At 41.4% G+C, this 25,761-nt stretch overlaps 1 protein-coding gene across 8 annotated transcripts in view; it reads left to right on the top strand.

Annotated features, from left to right (window-relative positions):
* The window catches only part of pkp4 (plakophilin 4), an 87,309-nt gene that overhangs the window by 31,055 nt on the left and 30,493 nt on the right, over positions 1-25,761 (top strand). For 5 of the 8 annotated variants that reach the window (XM_044019790.1, XM_044019788.1, XM_044019789.1 and 2 more), the window contains 6 exons: positions 2,020-2,132; positions 8,826-8,860; positions 13,343-13,471; positions 14,631-14,824; positions 17,385-17,973; positions 18,905-18,931. In XM_044019790.1, coding sequence (XP_043875725.1) covers positions 2,020-2,132; positions 8,826-8,860; positions 13,343-13,471; positions 14,631-14,824; positions 17,385-17,973; positions 18,905-18,931 — 1,087 coding nt within the window. The remainder of the gene's footprint in view (positions 1-2,019; positions 2,133-8,825; positions 8,861-13,342; positions 13,472-14,630; positions 14,825-17,384; positions 17,974-18,904; positions 18,932-25,761) is intronic. The other 3 variants (XM_044019785.1, XM_044019787.1, XM_044019786.1) reach the window with 3 other exon arrangements.

Here is a 25,761-nt window from a genome sequence, read left to right as displayed (position 1 = left end):
GTGTTTTTGCTGTTAAAAAAAATGAAAATACTCAGAGGTCAGGTGAAATATTGAAGGTTTTGGCCACACTACGCTGCAAGATCACAAAGAAATGGTCTTTTACCATGAACCTTACATCGAGGTTTGTGCTGCTTGTAAGTTAATCACTGTGGTTCAAGTGCAGTTTGTCATTTACATTTCCCGTGGTGGTACTTTCTAACAGACACCAGCCTCGCCACATCTGTACCATAGTGCTGTATTTTCTGTGGTAAGTTGCTGTTAATCCAAAGTAAACATTTCCTGCAGCTGCTTTCCATTAAAAGACTTTCGCAGATTAACTAACCCTTGGAGGCTTTTTAGTATGCATTCTTACTGGGGGACAACTCTTTTGTATTTGTCGTGAAAATGAGTGTTGCTTTGTTAGCTGTACTATTGTTCGGACAAATCTGGTCCACACAACAGGATGTGAGCATATTGTGCTCTGCTCTAATTTGTTTGGTTATAAATATTGCAAAAGGAAAATGCTATCGGAGGTCACAGAGCGCAGTGAGCTGCAGGCTTTTACTGTGGTTTATACAAGTCGTCAAACCTTAACCACATCGTGAAGGTAAACGTGACTTTTACTACACCGTCCTGTAGCAGGTCCTTTTTTTATATTATAGTCAATAACAGTCAATAACAATATTTAATGTGTTCAAACAGTATAAATACAGCGTTTCTATACACACACACATACACAGATGTATACACATCTTTGGCTAGAATGTTCCCTGAATATTCCTACTTTTTCATTTTTGCTGCTCAGTTGTTGGTCTTAAGTTTTTCTTTCCACATAGTTTTGTAGTTGCAACCTCCAGGGTGCTTTGCATAGCACGGAAATGCACTATAAAAATAAAGTTTTGCTTGCTTTCTTGCTTGCTTTGAATAAAGGTGTGTTTATCTTTTCTTATTTGCACCCTGCACACTGCGCAAGATGGTATCGGGGGTCGCTCGTGGTATTGCAGGGAAATCCCAGCACCACGAGGCATCATTTCATTACGGAAATACGGATGAGCGGTTTTTGTTCCTGCTCCCTCCCACTGCAGGCAAGCTTCATATCAGCTGAGGCTGAGGAAAGCGGTAGAGGGTTTAAAGCAGTGGTTTGCAGAGGGGGGAAGTGGGGGGCGGAGGGGTGAGATCGCGTTTCTAGCCTGGAGGGAAATTTCACTTCACCCTCAGGAAACACTGAGAGAGCAAGTGTGAAAAGTAGGCTGGCCTTCAGCACTGTAAGTTGACTAGACTTCTCTGGATGGGTCACAAAGGAAGCTGCCCTGTGTGGGTATGCAGCTGGTTGTGGATGTAATAGAGCGTGGTAATGGACATTACATGGGACAACTAAGGACAGGAAGGTTTCTACCATCTGTACATGGAATTATGGTGAGTGAGGCTGTTTTGTAAGAGAACACCGTTGGTCCTGGAGAGCATGTACTCATTATACTGCCTTGGTAGAAGTGTAAGTGAATAGAAATATGTATATATATGTATGGAATGCAAAATAGCATACGTGCCATAATTTGTCTGAGCACAAAAGATATTTGGTGCGTCTGACGTGATTCAGTGCTTGGAGCCTCAGAGCTGTGCAAGTAATAGCCTCACTCAAGCCAGATAATTATTCAACTGCTGATTTCTACTCAATTCCCACAGGAACAGTGCTTCCAAGGCTAAAGATCACCAGCTGAAGTGGTGCTTGTCTCTCTGTGTGGGCTTGAAAAATGACGTTACGTTATAGCCAGTGTGCCTGTATCCAGGGTTGTGCATGAGAGGAGCTTTCTCTGTATTCTTAAGTGTTTCCCAGTGTTTCTTGCCACTTATTTCCAATGCGTTCTTGTGTGTTATCATTAACGCGAATGCCATGTTGAAGCACAACACTGTCGGCGCAGACTGTCACCTTCCAACCTCCCATAATGACTTCACATTTGTCAAATGTTCGTTAAGAGAAGTCCATAACGCACACCTTGATGTGAATGAACATATATATATTTTTTTGTCTTCTGTGTACAGGAGCTCCAGTTTGAGCGACTAACCAGGGAGCTGGAAGTGGAGAGGCAGATTGTGGCCAATCAGCTGGAAAGATGCAGACTTGGAGCAGAGTCGCCAGGCGCTGGTAGCAGCAGGTAATGAGAAGACACAAACACATACACACACACACACACACAGGCTGATCTGCAGTCCGACACATGGCTTCTTCATCCTTCACAGCTGTGACTTTACTCTGTAGTGAGGGGCAACCACGCTTAAATCTGTTTTTCTTCACTTCTATTAAAATTAAAGCCAAGTTCATGGGTGAAACCCAAACAGGGAAACAGCACTGGTTCATTAGAGAGAGGAAGAAGAAGAAGAAGGAGAAAAAAGTTAAAAATCACAGTTTTTGTGACCATAGTCGGCAGCTCCTCCAGGTGAACGATCCTGCAGCTTATGACCCTGTTGCTGCTCAGTCATGTAGAGTGAACTCACAGCGACTGCAAAGACTGATGATCACAAGACGGCATGTTCATGTAAGCGCTCCATCTCTGAAAGTGGTGTGGTGTGCACTTAGCTCGTGTTATTCAGAAGCACGTGATGTCAGTCTGTCACAGACATACAGAGAATTTGTTTCAGCAAATAGACTTAAGTCACTTTCAGGTTAAGCTGACACAACACACTACATACACAGGTGATAATAAAGCCTGTGTTTATCAGTGACAGCATGTGATTTTGTTTGCAAATATGCGCGACAGCAGAGTGTTGTTTGCTCAGTGAAGCATTGCCGTCAGTGTGGAAGTCGAACTTCTTTGCTTAGGGAATTCGTTCCCACCTTATCTGCGAAGACACTAGGCTGCTTGATCGTCACACCTCACTGACCACACGTTTGTTTCTGTCTGGTGAGGCTCTCACATGTCAGGTTCTTTCGTAAAGCTCCCATACCAATGGGCTTCACAGGCCCTGTGTGAGGGAGAATGAAAGCCGGTTTTCTATCCATCCTCGCATAGTTTGCTGGTTTGTTTCAGTGTCACGTTTCAGCGGCACACATGGTGTTAAGGCCACTTTCACAGAGCTGTTTGTTAAGCGGACCACAGTTTGTTTCCTCAGATAGTCCCAATACTCATCCAAACTCTGGCGCGGAACAAACAAGTAAACTCTGGTCTGCCTGAACACATGGGTCTCGGTTTGCTTGCAAGTGAACCCTGGTGCAGTTCGCTTATGGCGTATTTTCCACCAGCTCCACTCGCCGCGCCACACCACAGTACGGTTTAAGTAGCGTTTCCACCAGCATAGTACCTGGTACAGCAAGGTTCCAAAAGCGTATGACACAAATCAAGCCGAACAGCGCCGAACTGTAGATCACTTAAAACTACTTAACAATCCTAAAACGTGGGTTAATCTCCAACAACTACCAGGGAAATCTCTATATTTAACAGAGGAGTCTGTTGTATTTAGGGACAGCACTGTCGATCACGAGCGGCATCACAGACCCTGCCACTGTAGTCTGTGGAGTAGGAGTCTGTACTCCGTAGACATGTGGACAGAAATCAAGCCGAACAGTAACTGTAACTACAATCCTAAAAACATGGGTTAATCACAACTACCTGGAGTCTGGTGTAAAGTCACTAGTCACTCATTTGTTTTGTGTGTGTGTGTCGCGTATAAAACGAATTCACCGCCGTTTCACACAGCCGTGCAGTGATCACTCCGCACACGTTAAGTAGGTACTACTTTTGTAGTGGAGATGCAACCTAAACCGTGCCGTGTTGTGCCGTACTGAGGCGAGGCGAGTAGAGCCGGTGCAAATACGCCATTACAGTGGGAAATGCAAATGGACTATGCAGCCTCGCCTGCTGCTTACAGTGGGCAGCTTTTTTACTTTTAAACATCAAAGTAAAAACAGAAACCCCAAGACTGCATAAATTTGGTGTTGCGCCATTGTTTGTTTTTGTGGTGAACAAGCTGGCTGCAGGGAATGGATTGGATTTTCGTTTTGGCCAGTGGATGAGCTGGGTTTTCTTCTTCCTCATGCTATTATCTCCCTGGTCAGCAATACCACCCCAAACGAGCATCTGTTTTGACTGTGTGACGTTGTCCAGGCAATCTGGTCCACTTACAATGTGAAAGTGAACCTAACCAAATGAAGGTGTGAAATTTTCTGGCATTCCCTACCCAATCTAACCGAGTCACCCAGACTATCCTGGTGTGAATGCGCCCTAAGATGCACTGGTATACAGTTGCAAGAAAAGGAATGTGAACCCTCAACAATGGACATAGAGACTGTGTTTGTCTATTGTTGTGACTTAGATGAACATCAGATCACAGTCTATGACCAATTTATGCAGAAATCCAGGTGATTCCAAAGGGTTCACATACCTTTTCTTGAAACTGTGATTTGTTGACCCACAATTCTGTGAAATGTCTCACCGTGTCATAATAATATGAAAGATTATGTTTGTGTTTCGTACCATTCATTGATGCACTTCAAATGTGTATTGTGCTGTTGTTACACTTGAAATATTTGTACCAACGTTTAGGTTACGCGGGGTTAAATAAAATGGGAAATTCATTAACAGCTAGATTATGCAGGCACTATTGCTACAATCATTCTTGTTGCTTTTGTTAATGTGTTCTGACTGAGGGCAGCAGATTTGATGGAACAGATCTGCGTGGGCTGGGATTTGTCAGGAATAATATTCATCTTGCAACACACCTGAAAACACATATTACCACAAGGCCGGCACTGGTCATGTGCTTGCCTGTTTGAACAGGGAGCAGGTTGTTACTTTGCAGTCAGTTGATTTGGTGCAGAAAATGTTATGATTAAGAAGTGAAGAGGAAGAAGACGTGGAGAAAAGTTAAATGAGAGGCATTTTTATGTGTCAAGGATTTGGCAGTCGCTAATGTCATCAGCTGCAGGAAGTACCTGAAAAGTTGGAAGATATGTGCTTATAATTGAAATATTAGTTTAAAATGGCGAGCTACTGCGATGCCTTTGTTCTTAAATGGACCTTGATGCATTAGTGATATATTTTTGGCCATCCTTGTGACAGTGAGTCCTATTACCTTAATGAATTCTTGCACTTCAACCTATACACCTGAAATATAAACCCTCTAGCTACCAGGAGATTACAGCACTCAGGAATAAAAGTGTCCATTCCCCATTCCCATTTTTGGAGTGGCATGTATAGAGCAGCTTCAGGTGCTAAGAAAAAGTCCTGGACACATTTCTGAAAATATTACATTGTTTCATCCTTCATTTTTGTGTGCCTCACCATGTTGTGATTATTTCTGACGCTCTTGTTTCCTGTGGTTAGGTCAGCAATTAGGCTTATTTTACACAGCTCTCCGAGCACTCAGGCCTGATACACACAAAAAGAACTTCCCCAAAACAATTTTTGCTTTTCATTCTTAAAAATCTTTCCTTAAACTGCCAGAGAGACATGGGGCTATGACATCATCATTTTTCCCAGAGTTGAATATTGATTGTTCACACAATAATGCAAGGGTCTTGTTTTAAGATTGGTTTCATTGAACAAGGTGACCTGCTGTGTCTCTGGTCTGTGACATGCAAATGAACTCAGAAACAATCAGTATGTTTACATGACTGTTGTTGTGTCAGTCTGACTACAACCAGACTTGTTAAAGAGATTGTGATAAATCCGATTTCTCATAGTCAGACTAACACACCACATAATGAAATATGACCAGAGTTGGAATTAGGCTGGTCTGCACTAATCCCTCCAAACCTTTACAGCTTCTGGACCTTTAAAAACACTTTTTACCTTTTTGACAACCTCAGTAAAGAACTATTACTTTTCGCCATTGCTGTTCTTGTTTGTCAGTAATCCAACAGCATAGGAGAAAGTCTGTTTCCTGTTAACACAAGCATGTGTATGTCGGAAAGCAGCTTTGTTTTAAAATGCACATGTTGTTTAGATTGGGCTACTGCCAGAAGATATTATCTCATTTGTCAAAAAAAACATGTAAATGTAAACACAGCTACTCTTCTCACTGGGAGACTGGTAGCTGTTCACCAACCCTTACAGATCCTTGAAAGCAAACATGTAAGTCAATTTTACATGCTTTTAAAAGGCGGAGAAGGACAAATGAAACGGCTAGCACTGGTTATTTGTGTGTGAATGGAGATTAGCTTTAAACCGTTGAGGTCACACTGCTAGATTCAATAGCTCAGCGGGACGACAGCGGAGGTGAAAGCATACTTAAGGGTTCTGATGGGAGCCATTACATTTCACGACACCTCCTGAGTTGCCCACCCTGTTTGTTTCTGCAAGTCTCTGTGGGGGCTGGTCATCTAACTTGACCTCGGGCAAAACTTTAAAAGAAGCAATGTCCCATCCTGCCTGTATCTGATTAGCCACAGGGGTTGGTGTGAAGATAAAGTATTTTGCCAGGGTCAGATCTGTTGTTTATTAGCATCTTCAGTTTTACGATCAGTTTACAAAGCTTATGCCCAGGCAGCCAGTCGGTACATCACCATCAAGCTATCCATTCTTCTGTTTCATCTGCCATGGTTCAGTGGAGCACAACTGACCCAACTTTCTCTTATTAATTGCCTGCATGCTCATTAAAATTTGGAGAGCTGTGCTTCTTAAAGCTCATAGAATAGCACCGTAGAAGTAAAAAGCTCATAGAATAACAAAAAAAAGCGGTAACAAGATTTGGTGCTTATTAATGGCCAGGAAATAAAAAACTCTCAGGTCCCCTACTTGGCCTTTGTCATAATAAGGTATTTTGGAAAAACTGCTCTGAAAGTGAAATATTTCTCCTTTAGTCAGAAGGTATTTTGAAGAGGTGGATGATGTTATGCCTCTTAAACACCTAATTTGCAAGAATTGTGTATGGTTTCTTTTCTGTGCTTGGTCAAGACATAAACTGGATATATGAATTGTATATCAGGTCAGGTGGGGTAGCTCAGTGGGTAAGACCGGTACCCTGTGTGCAAAAAAGGCTTCATGGTTGCAAGTTCAACTCCACCCCTGGCAGGTTGTACTCAATTCCCTTGTAAGTCGCTTTGGATAAAAGCGTCTGCTAAATGTAATGTAATATATGGTTATATAGGGTTATATAGCGCGTTTTATGTGGTCCTAGGCAAATGAGACCAAGGCAGTGGTGATTTCTCTAAGACAGAAGGGAATCTCAGCTTCTGTGAACTGTGTTGTATTTACATTTCAATATCAAATGTGTCACTAGTTCTTTTAGAATCAGACATTTATCATGGACGACAGCTTCAGCTGTTCTCTATGGGAGCATATTTTTTTTTACTAAAGTGAGTTCAACTGTGATTGGACAAAACTGGTAGTGGCAAAACTGTCACTTCCAGAGAAGCTCAGCTTCCATGACAGTTTAATGGACAGCGTTGCAGAAACATGCACAAAAGTGGAGCTTTTCTGCCTGGATTTTGCAAGGGAAGTCTGTAGACAAATAGCTAGTTGCTGTGTGTTTTTCGTTCTGCTATATAGCCGCGTTTCCTTGTTCTAGTTGTTCATTTACAGAATTTATGTAGGAATTCATGTATAAATAACTGGGCCTGAAATGAGCTCCCCCTGTTTCAAAGACCAGCAACCACCACTGGATCAAGGCTGGAGTAAGACGGTGTGAAACCTCTACCACCCATTGTGGACCTCTGAGTAATTACAGTCTGATTTGACCTAGTTTCTCGCTACAATTGTTTATAATATTGTATGTAATTTATCAGGTTTTTTTTGCCAATTGGAGATTCATGAACCTAAGCGGTTTACTGTACCAATTAAATTCATCATCAAGATGGTGTGGACCTTAATCAGCATTATGTGAGCTCATTTGGTAATGGTTTGAATGTAACCTTTGTTTATATTTAAAGTTACAAACCACAGCTTTAATATGCACAAATCTACAGTTTCATTTTTACTTTACTAGAACATTGATTTCTTGCCCCTTCCACAATATTAATCCTGACCATCAGACCAGTCTTTGTTTTTAACGTTTAAATAAATAAAATCTTGTTTCACAGCTCAGCACCTCCAGGCTCTACTATCGCTCCACTGACACACGAGCACGCTGGCAACAAACACACTTTTTAGAGTTGGATTGAGTAAAACATGATTTGTTTTTCTCTCACAGCAATAATCTACAAGTGGTCACTAGAGATTAACGTGGAGACACATTCATAATATGTGACGCTCGGAGAGCTGTCCACTTGTGATTAGATCACGTGAGACAGATTGTAATACCAGATGTGAACAGTGTCACAGTCACAAACTGTGACTGGGCCGTGACTCTCTGGAGACACTCTCTCTGATTCTCTCTGTGCTCTAATAGACACTGGCATGCTTGTCGGGATTACTGGATGTCAGAATATCCTCCCGCTCAGTGTGTGTAAATTTACTGTTTGATCAGGTCTGATTTACTCTTGACTTTTTCCCCCCACTCTTGTGTGTTTTCACTATCAGCAACTGTTAATGGTAAATCATCCTTTGCCCTTTCGCACATTTCAACTTAGAATGTTTATTAAAGCCGCAGGTGCAAAACAGATTCCAGTCCCACGTTTATAGCTTTGTGGCTGTTGGTGGTGACTGGCTCCTCAAACAAAACACTACCTGTCACCAAAGGCACCTTTAGGTCTTCTTGGTAAACACAGATCACATAAATGGACATAAATTAAATCACCACTTGGGTGGTATAGTCTCCACCTCTGGCTCTGTCTGAAACTTAGTGATTACAATCTCTGGCACTGTTGTGAGAGCCCTAAGAAGTTGAGGCCCAAAGGTTGATTTCACACATGTCATTCAATGTGGATTTACTCACTTTGTCATCTCCTGTTTTTTTTTTCTTCTCCCATGCAGCTCGTCTGAGAAGTCCCTGCCTTGGAGAACTCCAGGTATGTCAAATTTGGCACGAAAATGATTAGAAAGTGACTTGTAATTTAATGTAATCCCTCTTTATAACTACTCTTTTTAGTTTTGGTAATAAAAGGCATATGTGCATTTTGGTCATATTTTATACCCTCTATAGTCACTTAAGCTGCATACCCTCTGCGGTGTGCGCAGGCAGGATGGAGATAGCAGTGTCACTTACGTAAATATCATAATATACCAGCGTATCACACACTGTAGCCTCACAGTGTACTCGGTATAGAAGAACAGTGTGACACAGTAAAACACTGCTACATTCTGACATTCACTCCATCTACGTGACCTTTTAAAATGCATGTAATGTAAACATGTACAGTATGTTGAAATTGTAGTGGAAATTTCTCACACCCAAATAATGTGGTTTGAATTCAAATTACTGTTGCATGCAAGATACACATAGGGAAATCCACACCGGTTCTTTCTTTGGACTGACAAGGACATGCTCTGTCAGCACACTGCACTGAATATTTTAAACATCCTGGATGGTGGGAAGACTCAGAATGGCATTAGTAGTATTATTAATATTGAAAGTAGTATGTATGAATCTCGCTTGCATTCACAAAGTATTCCATTATTGGTTTTTATAGTGTTTGACCCTGGTTGTTTCTTCTTGGACCAATTAGAGACCTGTAGTCAGTGGTCAGTAACCAGTGCCAGACATGCATACCCATCTGCCTGCATGTCCCCAGTTTACTTTATGTGGCACACATTGATTTCTAATGGCCTTGACAATCCTGCCCAGTATCACAGTGATAAAATACCCCCATGTAACAGCAGAAGGCAAAAAAGTTTTTGCCAAATAGTTTCATTTATCCTTTAATCTTTGAAGGGAGGAGTTTGTGTGTGTGTGTGTGTGTGTGTGTGTGTGTGTGTGTGTGTGTGTGTGTGTGTGTGCGTGTGTGTGTGTGTGTGTGTTTTCTGTGTTTGTCTTTAGGTGCAGGCTTTGTGTGTTAGTGGAGCTTCACAATATGGTCAGATATTGCTACTGATTCAAAACAATAAAAAAAAAAATCATGATGATTTGGCGTTTCCTGGTGTCTGTCAACAAACGGAACCCATTTTCCCACTCAAAGAGCAAGCCACCGACGTATTGCATCTTTATAGAATTGATTTTCCACTACATGGTCCCAGCACGGCTCGACTCAACATGCAGGTCATCACGTTTTTGTTTGGTTTTTTTTGCTTTTCCATTAGGGATAATACCTGGAATTTTTTTTTTAGTACCTGCTCTGGCAAGGTTCCAAGCGAGCTGAGCCGATACTTATACGACGTCCGACACAATCAAACCAGACAATGCCGAACTGTAGATCAATTAAAAAGACTTAAAAATCCAGAAAACCTGAGTTAATCTCCAACATTTGGCAAGGAAATGTCTAAAATCTCAATATTTAACAGAGGTCTGGTGTATTTAGCGACAGCACTGTCACAGTGGAGTCTGTGCTCCGATCAATGCAGGAAGTACTGAACAATTCTGTAAACAAATCTTTTTAATTAACTGATTCTAATGATTCAGTACACCAAAAACAACTTCTTTACAAGTCACTAGTTTGTGTGTCGCATGTAACATGAAGTCACTGCAGTTGCATGCAGCCGTGCTATGACTCACGTTGAGGAGGTACTATAGTAATGGAAAACCAACCAAACCGGGGCTGCGTTGTAGTGGAAAAGCGCCTTTTACAGTGTCTTTTGATTTGCGATTTTGATTATTTTGCGATTAATTGTGCAGCCCCACAGTGTGTGTGTGTTTTTCTTTGTGTTTGGTCAGCACAGACACGTTTCACATTCAACAATAATCATTGTTAACACAGGCCTTTTCAAGCGTGCTTACGATAATGGACCGCCTAAGGCATATTGTAGTTTTAGTATTTCAGTGATGGGAAGTGAAAGAATTTCTCACAGACCACTTTGGTTTGTTTGTTTAACCCACATCTCTGAAGGATCGTCGGGAGGGAACAGATACTATTTGAATATGCTAATGTGTTTCATGGCTTATTAACTGTATGGTGGAAGTTAGTGAATTTCTGTAGTGGCCATTAATCTTTTATTGTCGATCCCATCAGAAGGCCTATGGGGGTTATAGTTGTACATATGCAGTGGGAATATTAATACTACACGTTTTTCTCATTTCCTTGCTGAATGCATTTCAATAGTGTTGGAGCAGAGCTGAGGACAAATCACAATCACTGCGTTGCTTTGCTTTGTATTGATTTCTCATTGTACTGCATATGATAAATGATAGTGAGGTGTTGCAAATACATACACTTACCAAGACACTGAGTTTAATGGTCCACACTTTGGTAAAAATAATGTGTAAGACAAGGAAATACTGACTCTGAATGTTAATATAGCAATTTGTGAATTGAAATAGAATCAGAATCTGATGATCCTGATTCTATTTCAACTCACTCGCTAATAAAACTATATTAAATAGTTATATTAGCTATATTAAATAGTTTAATTTGACTGAATTTCAAACTGAATTTGCAGTTACAATTTGTGGAAATCTTCTTTTGAACATTTAACACTTGATTGTTCATCAAAAATCCATGTTTTTTTCTACTAGTTTTGGAACTGCCTGATATCCACTTGCAAATGTTACCTCTCATACCTCAGAATGTGAAATAAAGACTCCATTTGTTCTTAGACCATTATTCCGTCGTACATGTTCTTGTTCTCAGCCCGGAGCAGGCAGAAAATACATCAATTATAAAACGATGGTTTTAATATGCTCACAAACATTTACATTTCAACCGTACCAGCATCAAATTGTGCCTCAGGCTCCGCATTTGAAATTTGACCTAGCTTTGCGACTTGCTCTTCCTCACGGGGCAAATGTTTTGATTAGTTAATGAGTAAATGCCATCCAGAGGTCAAAGTGCGTGATGTCAGGTTGTTCAAGCACACTAGGCCTATATGTCTACATCTGGCTATGTTTTCCTAGTTCAGATGTACTCTGTATCCGATATGTGGCCATGCAACTTGAATGACAACGCCTAGACCAGGGGTCCCTGTAGCTTTGAAAGAAAAAACCCCAAAACGTTTTATTTAAATCTTTGTCTTTTTAAGTGCACACCTCTAATTTGGAGATCAAGGCGATGGATAAAAGTGTTTTAATATTTTGTCAGCTAAAAATATGTGTCACATCCTATGTCTGCATCAAACCCCTCAAACTGAACAGATCTGTGTTTGAAATATAAAAAGCCATTCCCAACACTTAAATGAAGTCATATGGATCCACGTGCTTATGCCGGCAGGTTTTCTCAAGCATGAGCCAAAGTGGGTCACTTTTTATTTCATCAATTTTCCTCAAATAATGGAGGGTCTACATAGTTCTGTGTTTCATTTCATAATAGGCCCAACAGTTTTGTGTTTACCTTTGTCAACAGCTATGAAATAGCAACAGTTTTCTTGTTTGTAGTTCTTACATTTCACAAATGCAGGAAACTTTAGTTATTTTTTTATATATATATATAACACTTTATATATGATGCCATCTCCATTTTATGGGTCAAATAGGTTTTGCAACTCCAGATTAATCATATTTCGTTGGAGAGGGATCAAAAATGGCTCTTCTGATACATGAGGTTGCAGACCCCTGGCCTAGAGGTATCATCGACCTGAGCTGCAAAAGTGCAGTAAAATTAAAAAACAATGGAGATCCTCTAGAGTTAAATGTGATATCTCCGGTTTCTGAATTTCCCTTATGTGAGAATCACTATATAAATGTATTTGCATGCCATTTAAGAGGGCAGTCATGTTCAAATGCTTGTAGTTTGTAGACTGTGAAAAGTCAAATCTAATCTATCATGAATCTGATCTGAAGTGGATTAGAACAGTCAAAACTGTAGCTGGTAATCTGAGCACGACCTATGTATCAGTTTGAGCAACAACGTTGTTTTCGTCATGGATTTCAATTCCCATTCACACATTAGCTGACTGAGCAGGACTTGAAAAGTCGCTGGCAGCCAACGCTTGCCTCCCTGTTCCCCTCTGCTTGCTACCTTTTGTTCTAGTGATTGCAGAGTAACCCATTGAAGGCAGTCACGCTTAACTAGATTGTGATTATGGAGAAACAAGCACAAGGACATTAGAGGGCTAATTTCAGTTCCTGTTAGCCAAGTTGGTTGTTGCCCTGCATGAATAGAGCAGGCTGTAGTGAAACGTTAGAGCGGTGAAACTATTTGGAGCATGGTGGTAGACACAGCTGAACTAACATTCCACTCAGTTTTCTTTTCCAAAATTGGTAAGGCAGTAAATCTGAATGACTCCAAAATGTACACAGACTCGAAGGTAATGTTGCAGAAACTACTGGTGGTTATTGTTCCCTCCCATCTCCAAAAATCATTAACTGCCTTAATTACTTTTTTAATCCTTCTGTCCCAAAACTCTGCAAATGTTTCACACCCAAAGTGCTGTCTGATTCCCCTGCTTCTGCTCTGTCTTCCCAGATGCAACTGCCTCAGGAGACACAAAGTCTCGGGTGACTGACAGCTCCCAGTCGCCCAGCTACCGCATCAGGACTGAGTCAGAGCAGGTGTCTCCGTATTCCCCGGAGCAGTCCTCCCATGAAAGTGAGGGTCTGTTATTGCCTTCTCTCCATCTTCTGCAGTCCGTTTTCCCCTCCCGAATCACCTCCATGTTTTCTTACCTCAGCATTATCCCACAACGTTTATTTACTGTGTCTTGTCTTATCTATCGACAGTAGATAAAGTCTGTGTTTGTCTTGCACTTTTCTCTGTTCCATACTTGTACTCGATACTGGACTGTCAATACTGATAAGTTAACTCTTAACACAGCTGTTGATGTACCATGGTACACTGGGCCACAGATCCTGTTCAGACCATGTTTCACAAGTGGACAGCGCTAAGAATGGTGTCCTGAATAAGTCATAAGATCTTCTTTTTCATGTTACCGCAGCATGTGTGATGCTTTGATTCATCCAGCAGTTAATGCATAATCTTAACCTTACCACAACTCAAATTGTAAGCCCCAAACTTTACCAGTTCCTCAGAAAAAGAGGCTTTGCCTCATTAGGACCAGGTTTCGGTTACTGGTCCTGACAAGGTCCAGTGTTTATACCAGTAAAGTATTGTATTAACTGTTAGAACACAGAGCATTTAGACCGCTTCTTTCCATTACTATGTTAAAACGTATATATAGATGCTATAAGAATGTCCAATATGCGTCTTTTTCAGCACAACCTGATTTTTTTAACACACCTGAGCAAAAAGTACCAAAACATGGTTTAAATCTGAAGAAGAACGTTTCAACCAAGTATTGCTACTCCTGTTTTTTTTTGATTTTGTAAAAATATGCAATATAAAATAAATCAGAACTATGACTCAACAACACATAAGAACACGGAAAATTGCATTTTGTAAAGCCTGAAGATGTGACCTATAAACACACACCCCCAGGATGTCCATGTTAGGACTTGTGTTTATTCCCACTGCAATTTACCATGGGTGTGCCTATGGCACAGAAGCACTAAGTGTTAAATACTAGTGTACACACACACACACACACACACACACACACCAACACCAACATACCATGTCTCAAGGTGGTAGAGTACAGTTATCCTCCCACAGAGTCATTTGTCAGAAGTGATGTTGTCTAGGGGTCCAGGTCTGTGATGCAACCATTTATGATGTGTCCGTCTCCTGTGCCTCTAACTTCACCCTGCCTCTCCCGCCCGTCTCATTTTGGTCTCTCCTTTTTCTGTTACCCTCTCAGGGTCCACGGGGAATTCGCGCAGCTCCACTCAGATGAACTCGTACTCAGACAGTGGCTACCAGGATGCCAGCAGCAGCTATTTCAGCGGCCACAACCTGGGAAAGGCTGAGCTGAGGATGCAGCACTCCTTCCCTGGTGCTGGCACAAATACACTGATGAGGAATGCCAGGGCTGAGGGCCAGGCTTCAGCCCAGGTAATGTCACTGCAGCACACATTGTATCTGGATGGCACGTACACTGATCAAGCACTTGATTTGAGGGACATGTACACATTTTATAGGGCTGTCAAAGTCAAAGAGATAACATGTGTAAATGCTAATTCCTTTTAATGCCATGTCTGCTGCAGAGCTGCTGTGGTTCAGTTTTACATTGCGTCTGCCTTTGTAGATGCTATTAAACGCTCAAAAGTCTCCTCTGTACTAGACCAAATGCCAAGATCTGCTGGTTCTGCATGCATTTCACATTAAAGCCCTTGTTGAAAAACGTGAATGGATTCAGGGAAGAGAAACGCTAGAGTGCTTTTACTTTGAAACGGGACAGACCTGACGCACTGCTCAGCGTAGCTGGCTCTGAAGGAGATGTAACAGCTGAGCTGTGATGGTACAGAGTGCTTTACAGTTCAAATCCAGTTAGTTAAATACAAACAATGTGTTGAACAAGGAGGAGAAAAAGAAAACAAAACTGGTTAAAACCAAACAAGCAGTTTACATGGCCACACTGAAAATGAATACATACTGTAAAAACTAATAAGAATAATGTAGGAATAATGTTTCATTTTGACAAAAGTATTTAAAGCTTGAAAAATAACTCTTTTAAGGTACACATAGAACAGATAAAAATTTATTAATTTGCGATTAATTATGAGTTGAACAATCTTGCAATTTATTGTGATTAAATATTTGAATCTATTGACAAATGGATGGCCAAGATATAATTCTCCAGCATCAGTCACTGCAAACATCAGAACTGAGAACACAAGAGAGCTTGGTGACTTTGAATGTAAAAGGATTGTTCTGAGTTTCTCTGAAGCTGCCAAACCCCTGGGATTTTCATGCACAATAGTCTCTAGAGTTTACTCAGGATAGTGAGCAGCAGCTCTGCAGACGGAAACTCCCTGCTAATGAGAGGGACTGATTAAAATGAGGAGATAGGCTATGGCAACTCAAATAACCACCGTGGCAGTGAGCGGGGAAAAACACCTCAGAATGCAGAACATGTCAAACCGCGAGGCTGATTGGCTACAGCAGCAGAAGACCACGAGGGGTTTCGCTCCCGTCTGCCAAAAACGGAAATCTGATGAATGATGAACCTGGATTTCCGCTGAGATACACAGATGGTACGGTCCAAAGTTGGCATCACAAGCACGAATCAATGGACCCAACCTGCCTCGTGTCAGCAGGCCAGAGCAGTGGTGGTGGTGATGGTGTAATAATATGTGGGTAAAGTTTTCTAGACACTTTAGACCCCTTATTACCAGTCATCATCATCATTTTCAATCTGAGAATTGTTGGTGACCTTCATGCTGACAGTGGCATGTGGGAATTCTGTCCAGATACACCTGCTCCCTGTGTTTTACAATTTTGAAAACAGAGAAGGTTTTTGTTTGAAAACTCTGCGGCAGCGGTTTAGTGTGGACGGTGGTCAGTGGTAGAGCGAGTCATCTTTCAACTTGAAGGTTGAGGGTTCGATTACCGGCTCCACTAGTCGATGTGTGCTTGTGCCGGCAGCCTGTGAATGGGTATGAAATATGAATGAGTGAATGTGTAAAGCAGCTTTGACTGAAGACTAAAAAAAAACACTTTATGAATACAAATCACTTGATTGGATCGGCCATGACGCACAGAATAAGCCGTGCACCATAAAAACTCATTATCACTTACTTTGACTTTCAACTTTCTGATTCAAGCTTTCTGCTCCAACATTTCACTATTGTTGTTATTATTTCTGAATCCAGCAAACTGCAGAGGAGAGAATCAGCTAACTGTTTACACCAGCATGTGCATGTGCAATATACTGTATCGACATATTGTATGTGTTTTAGTGTTAGCATCGATGCTGATTACTTCTAATATGAAGCCGAAAAGCACATTTTTGTCTAAAAAAAACAACACACCCATTTAAAACCAAACAGTAGTGACGCATATTTATCTCTGTAACTGGCGTCGTGAACATGACAACGTAATGAGCGAACATCGCTCCTCATTGGTAGCAGATGACAAAGCTGCAGAAATGATGTGATGTCAACGTGAAGAAATGTTTCCACTGCACCACACAAGACGTGACACCGTGGTGAGAGCAAAGTGAGCCCTCCGGTGTTAGTTTATGTGTTCGTCTGTCTGTTCTCACACAACGTTTACAAGCTCGGGTTTTTTTTTTTTTCTTAATTCATAACTATTTTTAAATGAATGACAACAGAAGAGCAGCGGATTGACGTGGGCTTTTTTTTTTTCTTTTAGAAGGTCTCTGTGTTAAGCTTGAAAAGCACAGAAGGCACTCAGTCATTGAGCACATCAACAGAATCATCCTGCATATGGTGATGAACACAGACACCACTGAGAGGCCAAATGGCACTGCTGACTCTATAGACAAAGGGAAAATAAATATGGCCCGGAGTAAAGTCATGTCCTGTGATGAATTGATTGTTCCCATTAAAGCAGAAAGTACAACACGATTGTTAATGATTTTTTTATAGCTCCTTGGGGACTGAAAAAACAAATACGTGAAGGCTTTTTTTTTTTTCTCCCTTGCTTGCAGGTTCCAGCGGTAACGACAGCAGTGCCTGGCCGTGCTATGCGGAGGGTAAGCTCAGTGCCTTCTCGCTCTCACTCGCCAGCCTATGCCAGCAGCATGTCCCCATCGCGCGGCTCTCTGCGTACCTCACCTGGCAGTGCCTATGGCTCTCCCATTGTAAGTGAACCCAAACCCCTCTCCAGCATCTTCTCTACAACCTTGCCCTCTGCCCAGCGTGCCAGCGCCACTGGTGGAGGCGGTGGCAGCACAGGCTCGCCCTTCTCCACGCAGAAAAACTCCCCCGCTGCACTGAGGCGCATGGGCTCCATGAACTCACGGTCAGGCAGCGCCAGCCGCACCACCTCACCCTATCAGGCTTCTGCGGGATCCTCATCGGGTCGCATGGGCTCTCCTCTCACCATGATGGACAACATAAACCCCCCATTGACAAAGCAGCCTACGCACTCGTCATCTCCAGTCAGATCTAGTATGACTGCTGTGCCCCAGCACTACAGCTCCACTCTGCCTCGCTCTATGATCCACAACGCTGACCCTTACGGACCCCAGAGTTACGACATTTACGAGAGGATGACGCGACCTGACAGCCTCGCAGGTGCCTTTACACACACACACACACACACACACACACACAAACACACACAGTTGGTTTTGTGTTCTTTGTGTGGACACTCAATCTAACCTTAACCATCACAAGTAAATGCCTAACCCTAACCTAACCAAATTCTAATCCTAAAACCAGGTTAATCCTCAACAAGTGTGGTCAATTTGTGTCAAAATGTCCTCACAAAGATAGGTTTGTTTGACAATAATTGGTCCACACAGCCTAATAAAGACATGTACACACACACAAACAGACCTGCTTTGCAGTGTTTTGATAAGGGCAGTTGCAATAGCTACCACTAATACCTTAAATAGCTCTGTGAAATACTGTGCGTGCCTGTGATTTATGACCCAAGGCCGAAACTCTCATACCAACATCATTGTCTTAATTCAAGCCATTTCTGTAAGTATTGAATTTCTACATTTCCTTTTAAAAAGTCTGAAGTTGAATTTAGTGTTTTCAATTTTGAGCACTCCTTATATATTTTGCCCTAACTTGACGTTGTAAATATTTGGACAGTGATGCATTTCTGTGTAGGATCTCTGCTCGGCGTCCTGAAGCAGACAGGAAACAGTGACTGTGAGGTCAGTGGTTGTGCGGGAGCGCAGCCAAAACATAGCTCCTGCAAGAAGACAAATATTAGCACAAAGAGTACAACAGACTACTAATCATAGTAAGTTCTGTGTTTAAGAATAGACTGGACAACCAAATATAGTAGTCTTAAAATAGGCCGCGATGAACCCTCCATTGTATGTGTAGCATGGTGTTTATATGTTCTTCATACATGGCTCACAGTGTTTTTAGTTTAAAAAAAAAAAAGTCTGCTTATCCCTGTCATGCGGGCGATCCAATAAGTGGAAACCTACAATGTTAATGGGAGTGTTTTCTGCTTGAATTCATGCCGCCTGTGGAATATCCTCAGATGCTCTGGTTGATGATGACATTCAAGGTGAACATTTTTTACATCTTTTTCCCGTCGTCTCTAGTTTCATGTGACGTGTTTGTGTGTACAGTGAGTGCTGCATGTGCAGATGCACCTTCCGTTTGCTCTTCGTTAAAGAATCGTCTTGCTTGCCTTTTCTTTTCTTCTCTTTCTCTTTTCTCTTATTAAGTTACAACTTGTGCTTTTTGTGGTTTTACTCTGTGCTCTAATCAATAAGGCTGGATAGTGGACAATATACTGTAGGTGGACATATGCAGTGTTATCACAATTAAGGGTGATTATTAAATAAATCAGCTATATTTCGATAATCAATGTTATTCTTAGCTTCTTAAATGAGAACATTTTCTCAAAGAAATCCTTAAATCTAAATAACTTTGGTTTGTGAACAAAACAAGACATTTGACATCATTATTTTGAGTTTTTGGGGGAAAATAAAAACATTTTCTTACATTTTATGGACTAAACAACTACTCAGTTAATCAAGAACATACATGATTGTTCCATTATTAATTGCAGCCCTTATCATAGTATATTTTCCTGTAGATCTTTAGAGAATTATCTTTTTATACAGTACATTTAAAAGCACCAGATAATGTTTCATACCCTTCACTTTTTCACATTATTATTTTCCTACCTTTTTAATTGTTGAATAAAATGTTCGGCACTGGCCAAAATGACTAATTTCACCATCCCATTCCATTGTTAAATGCCACTTTTGCAAAACAATATTGTTTTAAACATCTTCCCAGTTTAAAGTGTCCACTTTCATTTCATCAATAGGTTGTCAGATGGCAGGCATTCATTTAAAAAACAAAGAGCTTCTCTTAAGTAACGGCTTAAGTGCTGAATATATTTTCTTTATCCATTTAATAAAAGTTAACACAATAAAAAGCAAAAGTGAAGGAGTTTGAGTATATTTTGAAACATTGAAACATGCATCAGTTTTCAGGGTCTTGAAAGTTGGTGATAAGAACAAAGCGGGTTTCAGGGCCTGGTCATACTTTCTGTGTTCTGTGACATTGAGTCTGTGCCCGTGGTTCTGTTTGTACTAAAAAGAATACTAATTTGTATTTTCATCACGTTTTGTCCACAAATCAAAATGATTAAATCTTGAATCATTTTGTTATATGGAGAAAAGAAAAGCAGAAAATATTCACGTTTAAGAAGCTGGAAAAATTTGAAAGCTTGTTTTAATTATTGAAAATACCCTTGATTAATTGATTATAAAAAATAGTTGACGATTAATAATTGAATAATTGTTGCTGCCCTAATTTGAGCACAACCTCGTGTTCCATTCCAGTCGTGGCAATTTCTGATGAAATTTCTGAGATGATAGACCTCCTCTCATAACTTAAAGGAATACTTCACCGATTTGCGTTTAGCTTTGTATTACTAGAATAGGGGTAGTATTTTTGAAAAAATTGTGCTTCCCAACCTCAGTTTCCCCTGAGTTGAGAAATATCTTCATTCTTTTCTTTGTCACATGCCCACCAGTGACACTTGGTCCTGTAAGCATAACAGTTAGCAAAGATGGCGGACAATGTTTGCATTCTGGGAATGAGGTCCCGCCCCCCCCTACGAGTGGCTCTAAAAAGTGCGGAATTAGCGTTGCAGTTTCAAAGCTCGGACCAAGTGTCACTGGTGAGCATTTAACAAAAAAAAGAATGAAGATATCTCTCAGGGGACTCAGGGGAAACTGAGGTTGGGAAGCATAGTTTTTCAAAAATACTGCCCCTATTTTAGTAATACAAAGCTAAATGCTAATCGGTGAAGTATTCCTTTAAGTGAGTTTCTGTGGTTTTGAACTGTTATTGTGGGATTTTTGTTTTAATCTTATTTTGTGATTTTGATGAATTTGACTGTTTATTGCCTAGTCCTACTGCACTCACAACACGCACACTGCCACTATGACTGATGATGTCATCAGCAGACACAAATGGATTTTCTGTCCTCGCCCTTCAAGCAGACTGAGACACCCGTCTCGGTTTCTCGTTCTTCTCCATCCTCCCTTTATCTTTCTCCCTCCATTACTCCTGTATATGTGTGTCTCTCCCCCTCTCTGTAACACTTCTGTCTCCCTTTCTCGCACATACATTTCAAAGCAGCCTTACCTCTGTCACAATAATCTGTCTGATGAGCCACAGCAGAAGGAAATGGGACAGTCACATGATCAGGCTCAATTGCAGGCATTTGGTCCGAGATTGTAGCCGTTGGTTATTTTTGTCAGTATCCATCAAGAGGTGTTTTGCCCCCTTCTCTCTCCTCTTTTTCTGCTCTGTCACACATTTTGTTGCGTCCTTCTGTTTCCTTGTCAACAGTCTTGTATGTCTTTTCCTACCTTTTTTTTTTTTTAACCACCCACCTGGCTCCACAGGTGCACTGACATTGGCAGGAAGTCATGCGTTCCCTCAGCCGCTGAAAGATGAAGACAAATTGTCACTAATAGTACGCCTGTTTCGATCAGTGTCCGTTTCAGATCGTCGTGGAGCAAGGGCGGGGAAAAGTTACCTTTGTGCACAAAGCCACAATAACGCTATCTTAGCTATTATTATGTCCACTCTTACTTTTATGTATAACAATTGTATGGTTATCGAGCACGTTCTCCACTTTTCACGTGAGATCATTTTTGTTGAGTAATGCAGTCAGCTGCATCCATTTAAGTGGTTGTTTCTCCAGAGCAAGCAACACACCAAGCTGCCGCCACCCTCCATCTAGACTCTGCCAAGTGCAATCTGTTAAAGGCACGGTGAGAGGGCTGAGGGGGAGAATTAAATGACTATAACGCGACAGGAATGTGGGCCATTTATCCTCAATAGACAGCAGTATGTTATTTCTCCCTGACAATTTGCAGATGCTTTTAGAAGTGACTGCAGTGCTTCCATCAGGGGAGCGGAATAAAGACGGCAGACGGATTAGTCTCCTCCAAGGTAGTTTGAATCTCGCTACTTTCAGGAGTCGCTCGCTGCTGAGGAGGAGAGATACTGTATGCATGACGGCCTCCGTGTCGAGAGGATTCTTTTCTTTTTTTATTCGGCCGTAGCTGTGCCAAAAACCCTGTTCGTGTAGCACAGGCCTTACAGGGGATGTAAACTCTCTGGTGGTCTTAGACGGCCTCATTAACCCTCTTTTTATTTTCATCTTCCCGCCCCCTCCCCCGCTTATATATATTCTTTTATGCATTCTTTTCAGTTTTCACCTTTCGTCTTCCCCCGTACCCCCACTCTCTCTGTCTTCATATCCTTGGCCCCTTCAAACCTTTGAACAAGAGAAGCTGAACTGATTTCCTGCCAAGCTGCTGCTAGCGGCTATTGTGTGCACTGCCACAGAGTGAAAGGCGTTCCGGGGCTATTGAGTGTGCCACTACAGCTCACAGTGGCAGCATTATTCAGTTTTACTTTGTTTTTACTCCCTACTCTGCACGACAGCGTGCCTTCCATTTTGGAGTACTTGTTGTTCTAATTTAACTTTAACCTGTTCGAGCATCAGTAAGAATAACCTTGAAAATTTACCACATGTTATTTCGTAGGTGATGCCTTTAGCAGTCTAATCTGGAAGAGATAAATTGATCTTGTTATCTCATAAAAACCGAGTTGTTTTATATGGCTACTTTTCACTTTACCTTCATGAAGTTCCTAAATAATCATGGCTCTGATATTCAGCCTAGGAATGAAGTTCCTCTCTACATGTAGTGAGGTGTAGGCAGCCTTTCTTAGACAATGGCCCCTCCTCTGCAGTCATTTTGACACTACATGCAGTAGGAAAAGCGCAGGTGCTAATTATCAAATTCACGCTGGCTGAGTTCCATTCAGCCGCCTCAGTTTCAGGGTGAATGCTGGATCATTGTCACACCATCGTCCCCCGACCTTACACCTGTGCCTTTCCCTGCTAAAGCGTCTCAAAATGGCTGCTGTGCAAAGGGCCCGTGGTGTCGTGTTAGTGTCCATTTTGGGCTTTATAGTCATGGGACGTCGCTTTAAACCAACAGACACACATTTAATTAACATTTAATTATCAACACAACTGCTCTCCACAGTCTTGTTTACTTCCCAAGGATGTCTGTAGTGCCTGCTTTAATGGTGCAACAGTCATTTAGCAATGAAATGAAATATGGAGAGCAATATAGCTCTCTCGCCTCCCTCTCTTTCTCCCTCCCTCTCTCTCTCTCTCTCTCATGCAAACATATTGGCCACTTTGTCTTAGTCAGAGTGCCCAAAGGCAGCACTGGGAGAGATCCCGCCTCGTCAGTGGGCCTTCAAAACATCCATAAAATGTTTACAGTCCTCAGCAGGTAGGCCGCCCTCGGTGTGATACCTGCCCTCTCTTGTCACATTGGCACAAATGAAAGTAAAGCACGTACATGTTCAGTGCGATATAACGATCATCAAAGGTCATAAAGTGGTCTTGCTGACCTCAGTCCTCGGCGTGGGAGGCAGCACGTCTGCTTTTTTTCCATTCAGAAATGGCAAGATGGTCTGAGCGTGGGGTTAGTTTGGTCTGCAGTCTGTGTACTATGAGACCAATGGTGCAGTTGGATTAAAGAAACAAAGGTAGCCCCTTGGTAGACTGACCGACCTCAGCAAACACGTCTGATTTAAACTAAATCAACTATTTCAAATATAAGAGAGAGTGCTTGTGTGTATACAGTGGCAGCTCAGAGGCGTTAATCCCATAAAACTGCTCAGCAAATGGGTTTTAGAGCCGTAGAATTCACTTCTGAAACGTTTTGCGGGCGCTGCTTTTTGTTTTCAGTCATACTTTAGTCATAGCCTGTTTGTGGCCGTTTCACTTTACTCGTATAATGTTGCTGTTGCTATCGTCCGTCTTGACATAAAACAAATCACTTACTGTGTGCTGCGCGGGAATGTTGCCCGGGCAACAACACATCTAATACCATAATAATGAGAAACACACACACACAATCGTGTGGAACTGATTGGATTAATTAATATTTGTGTGAAGTCATTTGCAAATGGTTGGAATATAACACACATTTGTTTATATTTAAAGGGTATGCACACTTTTTTTTTCTTTTTAAATGACAGCATTTATATGTGAAAATGGTTGTTTGTTGGTTAATACTTTAAGTTTAATGATGTGTTTTTGTTTGTATGAGCTATAAAAATCTACCAAGTCAGTCTGCAGTTGTGATCACCTAAGCTGGAGATACTCTACACAACCTTCACAGTCAGTTATTGATTTTGAAAAGACTTGGAGTTCACTCTAACAGACTGGTTCCAGCAGATTTTTTTATTTTTTTTAAAGACTCACACATGTTTAATGACTGCATGTGATGTGGGATCACAGACTACATGATTTGTCAAGTAGAGCAACAGTTTAATATCATTGTTTGGATATTCCTGCTACTTTCTGTCGTCTTCGTCTTCTGACACTATTTCATGTCCCGCCTGTACTCTTTTTCATTGGCTGTTGGCATTATGTGATTGCGGTTGGGTCAGTAATCAATACAGACTACCCGATTGTGTCCAGAGTCTGCTTAAATAATTCCTAAAACCCTATTAATTAACTTTTCTATTTGGTCAGTATCAAGTTTGAATTGCGACCTATTTTAAATTCTCATTATTCTTGAATGTAGTTACTGGAATCTTTAATCATTCATTATATAAACAGAGGTTAGCAGAACATTTTGGCCTGCTGAAGCTGGCTCGAGCTTGGCTTTTTAACCACCGGAGACTTGGAGCTACAGCCTCGGGCTGGTCCACTATCTAAAACAAAAATCTTCACTTCAAGGCCCTCCGCTCCCAGGAGAGGCAAACCAGCTTATTTATTAATTTCCTCTGTCAGACTTTGACAGGAATCCCTCATTTGGACCCAAGTGATGTTTGGAGGGGAGTGAAATGTGCAGTGAGCAGTAAGTTACCCACTGTGTACACGTCCACCGGGATTCACAGTTTAGTGAGTGATATCAGTGTGAGGTTTTGCACAAATATTTCCAAGGTGATCGCTTAAAATAGACAGACACTTGAGAATCTGAATGACTGAAAGATGGAAAATATTGGTTAAATTATACCATAATTCAGGTCAGATTTCAAGCACTTAGTAAGCTTGAGAGAAAGTTTGCATTATTATTCTTTTCTTAATCCTTTGGTGATTTATGGGAGAGTTCTCTGTGCCAACACAACTGCCTCCTCGTTCTGTCACTAAAGGCTTCAAAGTGGGCTGTGGCGAACAGGACGTTCTCACAGTCGCAGCCTGATGTCGATTATCACACCCCGATGTCTGCAGCAGCGGCTTAGAAGTTTGCACCTTGTGTCGCTGCATGCAGGGGTGAAAGAAAAAGAATCACATTTCCTCTAATTATTACAACCGCGTCACGTTTCTTTGAGTAAGAACAATTAGCCTGTGCCAAAAATATGATGTGAATATGTTGACATGACGATGAACTTCACTTCATTTGTACCTTAAATCTGTTCTTTAACATAAGAGACATTTTAAGTGACTTTGCACTGTATATTTTTCCTTTTTTTGTTAAATAAAATGCAGGTCCCTAGATTAGAACTATGGCTGAACCGTAAACGACAGAACCTGAAACACTCGTATAAGTGGGTGTTTTGTAAATACAGTTGTAGCGGTTGCGGCAAAAAAGGAATTGTGAAGTGAGTGATTTGAGGTGTGACATAAGATTGAAAACACAGATACAGCACATGCTGTGTTTTCGTTGGGTTTGTTTTTCGGGCATTGTGAGTGATGTGTGATGAATGTGACAAATTCACAGCAGCAAAAAACAAAAAAAAAACACCCGATTCTGTTGTTACTGCTTCACACCTGCACAGAATCTGAGTCAGACAGGACTTGCTGCTTCCTGCTACCCCCACGGC

This window comes from Solea senegalensis, linkage group LG2, assembly GCF_019176455.1.
Source record: "Solea senegalensis isolate Sse05_10M linkage group LG2, IFAPA_SoseM_1, whole genome shotgun sequence".
NCBI classification, from domain to species: Eukaryota; Metazoa; Chordata; class Actinopteri; order Pleuronectiformes; family Soleidae; genus Solea; species Solea senegalensis.
The sequence above is the reverse complement of the archived record's forward strand: the minus strand, read 5'-3'. Positions and strand labels throughout refer to the sequence as shown.